The 10,343-nt window shown below is 34.3% G+C and overlaps 1 protein-coding gene across 1 annotated transcript in view; it reads right to left on the reverse strand.

Annotated features, from left to right (window-relative positions):
• The window catches only part of LOC145283871 (nucleoside hydrolase-like), a 16,814-nt gene extending 6,706 nt beyond the window's left edge, over positions 1 to 10,108 (reverse strand). The window contains exons 1-4 of the mRNA XM_080132979.1: positions 9,836 to 10,108; positions 8,466 to 8,640; positions 4,776 to 4,892; positions 523 to 659 (exon numbers count right to left, since the gene is read on the reverse strand). Of these exons, the coding sequence (XP_079989105.1) occupies positions 523 to 659; positions 4,776 to 4,892; positions 8,466 to 8,640; positions 9,836 to 10,063 (657 nt within the window). The 5' untranslated portion in view covers positions 10,064 to 10,108. The remainder of the gene's footprint in view (positions 1 to 522; positions 660 to 4,775; positions 4,893 to 8,465; positions 8,641 to 9,835) is intronic.
• Between the last annotated feature and the right edge of the window lie 235 nt (positions 10,109 to 10,343).

The raw sequence follows: 10,343 nt of genomic DNA on the forward strand, positions 1-10,343 counted from the left end.
GAAAAGGCACTGCGGACCTGTATCGGCTCTATCTTTATTTTCATGGCCAGTGCTTTTCTGAGTTCCAATTCATGCCTTCCCCCTGTCAAACTTTCACACACAAAAAAAAAAACACTCGTCAAGCTTTAACTTCTATTCCCCACTTAATTTCCCCCACTTTCTATCTGTGCCTAAATCTAAACACAAATTCCATGAACAAATATTAATTCTTAGAACTGTACATCTATGGAACTCTGTTCCGTTGGGCTACTTTTCAACTAACTACAATATTGGAGTCTTCAAGTCTAATGCAAACGAGTTCTTGTTCAGCCGTCCCCGTCAAAATCTACTCAATTTCCATCATTAATGGTTACTATGCTGTTGTCCCAGTGACCACCGTACACTCATTAATCCTTATCCCCGAGTGACCTTCGGTCCTTGCTAAATGGAAAGTACCTTGAAAATTGAAAAGAAAAAAAAAAAACAACAACAAAAAACAAAAAACAAAAACAAAAAAAAAAACGAAGCTTTCTTTGATCTTACCCATGGTAAAGCTGAATCCATACACAATTCCCAAGTGGCGATATACATCTCACAAACGAACTCTGTCAAAACAACCTTTGCTGCTTCAACATCAACGTAGAAATTAAATTCTGCGCTTGGAGTAATATTTCCTTTACCTGCATAAAAAGACAACAAAATCAAAGCATCAGAATAAAGATCTATCATCGAAAAATTATTTTTGATCTATTTATTTTATTGTTTCCCAAAATTTATTGAAACACACTTTTTAAACTCTCTGTTAATCTTTTGAAATTTTCTAAATTCCTTCATCTGAATTTTTATACAGGACTTCCATTCCGTTTTTAATCCAGTTCTATAAATTAAATTCAACCAAATATAGCCCACAACTTTACAACTATTAACTGTGTTCCAAAATTCATAACGATCTCTTAATTAGTTTCTGGGTTAATCGTATACATAAAAGTACCAAAATATGTACTTAATTTTATATAGATAAAGATTACACAGGGTTAGGTTTTGTAGAAAGATCGGTTGAAATTGAATGAAATAATAAGTAATTATTTGAATGGCAAAATTTATACAGCAATCCTGAATCTACAAGGTGTCTTCAATAAGTTTCCAAACTTTTTTGTACAGACATTCAAATATGCGGTAGACTCTTAAAAATTCAGTATGTTGTTGCTATACATCTTTTGATTTTTTTTTTATTTCAGGTTCAAATATACACCTACAGCAAGAATAGGAATACACCCTACTAAAGCCTGATTGTCAAAGCTGGTGAATTAAAAAATGCGATTTGGGCGTGAGGACATTAGAAGACCAATATGTAATAAAATTCTGTTTTAAACTTGGAAAAATGCCACAGAAACGTATGGAATTATTAAGACTGCTTTTGAACTATCTTGCATGAAACGAGCATCAGTTTTTGAGTGGCATAAGAGATTCACGAAAGGCGGGAAGTCTGTGAGGAATAATGAGAGGTGTGGAGTAAGGAAATCAGAACACTAGAGTTGATTGGCCAAATAAAGAATTTCATGGATAAGGACCGTCGTGTGTCTATAGAGACAATAAGTGCACAGTTTGATGCCAGTGTTGTGTGACATGACCGAGCCGAAGGGTGGTTGGGCTCCCCAAGGCAGGGAGCGAAAATTTTAAATTCACTATAAACACGAGAAAACATAACTCTTTATTAAATATGGTGCGCCCGGGCAACAGTAAAAATTTCTACTGAGAGAAAATCAGAAAATAATAAATGATTGTGTTATATTCATCTTGGGTTTTATCCGTCAACAACGATGTCACTTTAAATGTTGGGCGGAAGCATATGCGGTGAACTGGTGCTAATAATGCGAATCCGTATGTTGCAGAATGAATGTTTACACCTCGAGGACAGTCATCTGATCTAGAAATCACGAGTGTGACCTTGAAGGTCTGATAAACAGCTCGCAACCTCACCAGGTGTGATTGTGTGGGGATTCTTTAAAAAGGAACCACTCTAGACATGGAGAAGTGACGCTGTCGTGGTTGACTGGTTGGGAGAAACACCCACCGTTGCCCCGCTCTGCACTATATAATCATGCGCAGAGCGGAAAAAGGTTAATTACTCAGTCAGTAAGAGAGTTATTTAGTTGAGAGTGATCGCTTATCCCCCTCTTCACAACGCCCCGTATTGTTAATACCGCACTACTAAGAGAGGAAGAAAGACGGAAGGCCTAAAAACTAATTATCCACTATATGTACTCAATATTTGTGAACTGTATTTATATATATATATATATATATATATATATATATATATATATATATATATATATAGTTTGAAAATTAATCAATAGACTAGAAGAAGCTGAGTTTATTTTCTTTCCTATGTGTATTGAGTGTCTTCCTACCGAAAGGCGAATTTGTGAATTACTGTTCTTTTTCCTCAGCGGACGACTGACCAGCGAGACGACGGCATATCAATCCTGATGTGAGAGAAACAAACAAGCACCGGCCGCGAATGGAAGACTGACGCGTGCAACCAACGGGTCCTACTACATTGAAAATATCACATTTGGTCATTGTCGATTAGAATAATGACTGACAAGATCAGAGATCATACTGTGGTGCTGTGACCAGAATAATAGACTCTGATCACACCTTGGGTCCGAAGACTAAGGATAGCAGATCCTGTCCGGTATATAAACTCTATTGTGAACTTTGGTCACGTAAATGACCTGAAAAGAAAAGACTTAAACACACACAAAAGAAGTACCACCCCATAACGAACAGAAAGAGGTAATCGTTTTTTTTTCTGAAGATCATGAACTTTTTTTCTTCATCCCAAGAAAACGCTAAGATTGTGAGATTTGACATCGGTCGCTCAGGATCACTCGAATCGGTGCACGTTGGGTAAGAAGAAAACTACTTTTACGTGTTCTTTCTATTGTTTGGGCAAGCGCTTTGAGGAGTGCTTCTTTTTGATTATCGAATGGTCGGTTGAAAAGGAAAGAAAAAAAGACAGAGTATAAAGGTTTGTGAAGTGATAATATTTTCTCTCCTTGAATTTTTTGTTCTTCTTAAGAGAAGGGAGGATATGAGCTATCAGGCCAAGGTGTTTTTTGATTTTTATTCTTTTTTGTTTTATGTTTGTTGAGTAAATGGAATAAGATAAGTGAATATAAGCGGTGAAGACGTTAAAAAAGCGGTGGAAATGGGCAATATCGGGGTCGGAGAGGAGGTTACGGGTAGCGACGGCGGTCTGACAGGGAAGGTGTTAGTGGACTGGGTGCTGAATGGCGAGCAGTCGGGCAGCTTATCGTGATCGCTTACCCCCTCTCCACAACACTCCATATTACTAATGCCGCACTACCAAGAGAGAAAAAAACACTGATCGTCGACTGTATGCGACTATATGAACTCAATATTTGTGAACTATATATATATATATATATATATATATATATATATATATATATATATATATATATATATATATATATATATATATATTTGTTTGAAAATTAATCAGTAGACTAGAAGAAGCTGAGTTTGCTTTCTTTCCTCTATGCATTGAATGCCTTCCTACCGAAAGGCGAATTTGTGAATTACTGTTCTTTTTCAACAGCAGACGACCGACCAGCGAGACGAAGGCATATCAACCCTGACGCGAGAGAAACTAACAAGCACCGGCCGCAAATGGAAGACTGACCAGAACAACCAACGGGTCCTACTGCATTGGCAAGGTCACATCTGGTCATTGTCGATTAGAATAGTGATTTGGACAAGATCAGAGGTCGCATTGGAACTATTCACATAATTATTTGCGAGGAACTGAAGGTGCGGAAGATTTGCGTGAAGTTTGTCCCAGTGGTGCTTAGAGAAGATCAGACTATTTGACCAAAATGAGTATCAAGACAGTTCCTTATCTTTCCTATAGTTCAGACCTTGCTCTCTGTAACTTTTGATTATTTTCTAAGTTCAAGGACAACCTGTCGTTATGAAAAAATTTCGGAGATGAAAGACGGTGTAATTATGGTCATTGAAACGCTCACACAAGAGGACTTCCACGGGGACTTTCAGAAATTGTTGGAACGGAACAACAAGTAAATTGCAGCCGAGGAGATTATTTCGAAGGGGTTAGAGTTTCATATGTGTACTATCAATAAAAATGCAGATACGAAAAAAGTCTGGAAACTTATTGAATGCATCTCGTATATCTCAGGTAAGAGTAAAACATTTAGAAAACTATCTTCAAACACTTGGAACAATAAAGTATTGTTGCTACAGTTGGTGGATCTACTACTAGTCTCTACCTGTTAGACAGGATCCAAAAAAGAGTTTAAATCTAATAGGTCCTGCACTATCAACCAAGTACCAACCTTTGTCTGATCGCCACAATGTTACATCCCAAGTACTTTAATTGAATGTGCTCTGAAAAACTCATAGCATTGACTTGTACTCCCTCGACGTATATAATCCCGACTAAACCAACTAGGAGCAAAGTCCATTCCCATTCACTGTTAAGGTCTCTAGGTGGCGAAAAACCTTACACTCTAATAGTTTTTCCCCTTGGACTGGTAGACTTTTAAATTGCCATCCTGTTTTCTGCTTCATTCACTGTACTAACCTGGATAAGTTTAAATGTAATGTGAACAGACATCTCGCTGCTCATTTCCTCACAATCTTCTGTTAGATATGATCTCAATTAGTAGTCTTTACTCCCAATTCCTTGTTAGGAGTAAAAGAAATCCTTGTTAGGGGTAAAAAACCGAAAGATTTATAATCCTTACCTTGGTAGTTACCGCCCATTAGGAAGCAGTCTTTGAGTTGGTTACTAAATTCAGGATACATCCGGTGTGCCATCGCCAGATTCGTAAAGGGGGCGAGATTAACCAAAGTGATTTTATCTGTGCACAATTAGAAATAAAACGCCATTGCAAAATAATCGATCTCACGTCACTAAATATATGAGGTATTTAAGTACACTTTCATGATTAAATATATAACAGTTATCATTTACCGGATATAAACTTAACTTTCTATTTGACTTTTGCTCACTAAAAACATGCACAATTATTTGCAAGGAACTGAAGATGCGGAAAATTTGCGCCGCGAAATTTGTCCCAAGTGTGCTTAGAGGATATCAGACTATTTTACAAAGACGGGCATCAAAACAGATCCTTATCCCTTTTATAATCCAGACCTTGCTCTCTGTGACTTTTGGTATATATATATATATATATATATATATATATATATATATATATATATATATATATATATATATGTACATGTATCTCAGCCACCGCTTATTCGGCTATTAAGCGAGGCTCGCTGTTTGTTTGTAAATAAATTAGCTGCTCGAGCACTGTAAAAGTGATGGGCGAATGTATATTTTATGGGGATTTGATAAGGTCGTTTCTGAGCACCGATCCGTGGTCCAGTGGTTAGAACTTCCGACTATCAACGCTGTGGTTGTAGGTTCAATCCACGGCTAGAGAAAGGTGTTAGTCTAGCCGCACTGATGAGTTGTTATACAACGAAACCGTACTATATATATATATATATATATATATATATAAGCGGGGAACCTTTTCCATTTTAATGAGTTGATGTGAAAACCTTAGAAACCCAATCTAATTAGAATAGGAGATAAGTTTGGTATAAGAATTTAACGTAAAATGGTCCTCTATTTCCGAGCAAGTGTCTAGCCAAATAGTGTTATAAGGTCATATAACCGGAATAATGATAAGGAACATTAATGTTATGTGTTTTGGAGTATAATATTACAAAACATCTCTCTTTAACTCTACTACTTATCCTAAATTCAGGTGGCAACAGCCCCCTTAAAACAACAGCCTTTCATCAACTGTTGAATTAATCCTTCACCCTACTACTAACCCTAAATCCGAGTTGCAACAGAACCCCCTCCTCCAGAATAATTATAAAAAAAAAATAATTTTTCTGTTTTCTATATTTTTACGTTTACGCGGCGAAGGTTTTTTTTTTATTAATTAAAAGTTTAGGAAATGAACATAGACTTGAGCAAACCCATGTTTTTTTTCTGAAACAAAAAAGTAAATACCTACTTAAAGAGAAATTTTTTTCAAAATTGCGTAAGTGTATCACTTTTTTACAGCTATAGGGGAGAGAATGTTACCCGTTTACCCCCAAATAAAACTAAGCGAAACCGAGCTATTTCCTTGAAAAAACATATTTAAATCATTTACTCTAAAATGCTGGGATTGGTTTGGCCCTTATTTAAAACTCCCAGCTTTGAGAAATAACTTTTATTTGTCTGAAAAACAAAACAAAACAAAAAAACAAAACAAAAAAAAAAACAAACAAACCCCCCCCCCCAAAAAAAAAACACAGCCTAAATGTATTATTTGGATTGCTGAGAGTGTTTTTCTAATTTTGGATGCTATTCTTACAATGTTTCGGCTAATATTATCTCCGTCTGTTTTAAAGTTCGCCTAACCCAACGTTGAAATCTTTAAGTCTAATTTTCTTTCTATTTATTCCAGTGTACTATTTCCCATGTACCATTTATAGCCATGATAGCTTTACCGAGGACCGTTATCATCAAAATACAATGTATGTTTTAAATTTCTGTTAGAAATTGAGACTTTGCTTAAAAATACGTTTTTTAATTTTTTAGATGAGGATTGATTATTCGTATTATTTTAGATTCTTCGGACTATTGCTCTCATCTTCAGTCTCATGTTAAGTTCGAAAGTTCAAGTAATACGAATTTGCATAAATTCACTAGAAAACATTTAAAAGAATGTAGCTGTTTATACAAGGTTCCAAAAATGTGTAAAAATTAAAACAGTTTGTCAAGAAAAATCACTGAGAAATAATTATTATAATTATATGATAAACAAGTTTAATAAAAAAATGTTTAATTTTGTTCTAAACATCTATTTTATGTTGTTAGTGTTGTATAGTTTAACCTTCCAATTATTACCAGACTTCTATATTGAAAGCGACTTTGACAAAATCATCAGTATCAAATTAGATTAAAGTTGAAATAATTTCAAATAGAAATTACAACTGTCATACGTCGATATGTAGCGAGTAACTCTATCGATTAAACCTGGTAAGCATTTTGCATTAAGATTGGTACTTGATACACATAGCATATTGAACATCGCAATTTTCTTTAATGACACCAGGAACTTTTTTAATCTTTATTCTGTTGATTTTTATTTATCACAGACATTGATTTCGATTTAAATATTTTCTTATTAAAATTTATAAGAAGCGAAAACGCTTTGGCTCCATTTTCTCTTTTAAGCAAACATTCCATAATTGCCGCAAAAACTTTGTTAACACAACAAAATAAACTTCACTAAATTCGTATTATTTAGACCTACTGTTCTTATATTGAGTGCTATTTTCACAACGTTTCGGTCGATGTAACCTCCAACCTTCTTCAGATGTATCTAGTCGAACCCGGGAATTTTTCTGATGAACTAGGATACATACAAGAAATTTCGAACAAAAGCCTTTATTTAATCCATGGAATAGCATCCCTCACTACGTAAATATAGATCCAGGCCCTTGCACTGAAAAATGACGTCATGTCTGAAGTCCTAGCAAGCAAGATCTGTCAAAGATTAATACTGTCGATAATACCACATTTTGACAGATTTTAGCTACTATTAATATTTATGGCAATCTTTCTAATTATTTTCTTTTAATAAAACTTGATTTTTCGTAGAATTTTATAAATTATTTTAATAAAAACGCATGAAAAATTTCCTCTCAATCTTAAAACCATGACGATACAGTCAGCATTAATCCTTTTTTCCGACTGTACTATCTGGAAATGTTCCTATTCGTGGATCGAAGAAACTTTTGAAATAACTTTTGAAATACTGTTTTTTTTTCTAACGCACTGATGAAGCCCAGCTCTGCGTAAGTTATAATTTGATGAACAGTTATATCCTCAGATGCCAAAACAATTGTACGACATGTTGTGATCGATAACAGAAAAGCTATCCTTATTAACGTGGTATTTTGAAAAAAGAAGTATTCATAGTTCTATTATCACTATTTAGTTATCTAAAGGAGAACTTTATGCTAATCATTCATCTGTAATCACTGCGCCAAGTAGTTAAAGTACATATAAACGTTTTAGCTATGTATGTATGTATATGTGTATATGTGTGTGCGTACATATGTATAAATGATCCAAAATTGGAAAACTGTTTATGCACACATGCACACACACTTGCACACACACACACACACATATATATTTATGTGTGTGTTATTTTACACCCTATTTACCCCTTTAAGTATATTTAATCAAATAATATAAACAATTTCTGACTACACACTTTTGTTCTAATCCTTTCTATTTTCCTAATGGGTTTTTGTGTTCATCGCAAGGACTGCCATAATCGTTTTTTTTTTTTTTTTTTTTAATTTGATTTTTTTAAAAATATGAACAAATACTTATTACCACCTACCAGGGTATTCTTTGACTAATCTGATCATTGCTAAAACAGCATGCTCTGGTTTTACTAAATCGAGGTTTGGGGTCGGAAGTCCATCGTAATCGCCAAAGCCATCTTTACCGAAGTAATCATCACCACGGGGTGGTTGGATGACGAGGGAATGACCGCAGCCGCGATAAACTGGAATCTGAATTAAATGAGATATTAAACATATGACATACAACATATAAAAATATGGAAAAATGAATTTATTTGATCAAATTGTAAATTTTTTTTATTAGCAAAATCACTCGAGATTGCTCGTTTTTTACAAATAATACCAATGTTAAATTAAACAATTATTAAATTATTTGCATGATAAAGGTTCGAGGAAAACAATATAAGCATGAGATTTTCCCAAATCTCCATACGCTGTATGTCTGCCTAAAATTTTCGACAGAGGCGACAGATTTTCGCAAGATCAGTATCGTTTTGAAGCTCGACCCTTCAGACGACAAATACCGAAAAATTGGCTAAAAACATTAATATTTTCACCTTCAACTAGGCACATTTCTACAGGAAGGGATCGCTTTTTTCACTAATATTTTCGAAAGTCATCCCTCTTTTCGATTGTCTAGCCTTAATTTAAACCTACGCCACTTCCGGTTTAGCGGTGGTCGTAACAGCAAAGACGCAGGTTCTTTTTCCCCATTCTCTTCCTCCTTCGCGGTACGGGTTCGAGCATGCCTTCCTACTACCACTTTTTTTTTTGCTCAACACACACCTCCAAACACCCGGACAACCCGGGCATCCATATATATATATACTAACAATATATATATATATATATATATATATATATATATATATATATATATATATATATACTAACAATGGAATGTGAGGACTAAAGGTCAATATATATATATATATATATATATATATATATATATATATATATATATATATAATTCCTCTTATTTTCTTTTAAAGTTGATGAGTTCGTATTCTTCTGATGAGTCAGAGCAGAAAACATTTAAAAATTGGCTAATAATTATATGGATAAATCTATGTTACGGAACAGGTGCTGTCAAGAATTGAATATTTTAACATTGCTGAAAGAAATAAACGATAAGAATTATATCTTGGAATATAAACTTTTTGTAATTTATTTGTATATGCTCTGCAATTACATAGAACTTTATAAATTAAAGGATGTGTGTAAGTAAAGGGTGAAATATAATTAAACAAGCATATTTTTTCTCATAAACACCTACGCGCGCGCACACACACACACACACACACACACACACACACACACACATATCTCGGATATTTGCGTGAAGAGGTTTCGTTTCAGAAAATATCGTAGTATTGCAGCATTCCTCGCATAATTACAAAGCCGTCAATATATAGTTCATACTAACATTCGTGCGTTGTATTGCTGTTAATAGTTTCAATGTATTTATTGTGGTGTTCTTAATGGTAGAATTTCCATGAGAAGTACATATAGCCAATATTTTCACGTCGGGATCAGCCAATGCCATCATAATAGCCTGAGCATCGTCAATTCCGGTATCGACGTTGATGATCAGCAACCTTTTATTAGTATTCTTACAATTTGCCGACATATTTTCGCTGCTTTTTTTTTAAAATCTGAAATGAACTAAGGTGCAAGACAGAAGATCAATAAAAAAGGGAAATTTTACAGCATGCAAAGTATTTCATATTGAAGATAATAATAAAATACTCATACATTACCAGTTGTCAATAGTCAAAAATACAACTGATGGCATAGAATCTAAACATTATCTAAGACTATAATCTTCCTCAATCTACTAAACGATTCTTTCTTGTTCGTTGCCGCTTGTCGTCGTTTTTTCTTTCTATAAATAAAACGAATATGAAAAT

Source organism: Euprymna scolopes, chromosome 8, assembly GCF_053919585.1.
Source record: "Euprymna scolopes isolate OS-2025 chromosome 8, ASM5391958v1, whole genome shotgun sequence".
Classification (NCBI taxonomy): Eukaryota; Metazoa; Mollusca; class Cephalopoda; order Sepiida; family Sepiolidae; genus Euprymna; species Euprymna scolopes.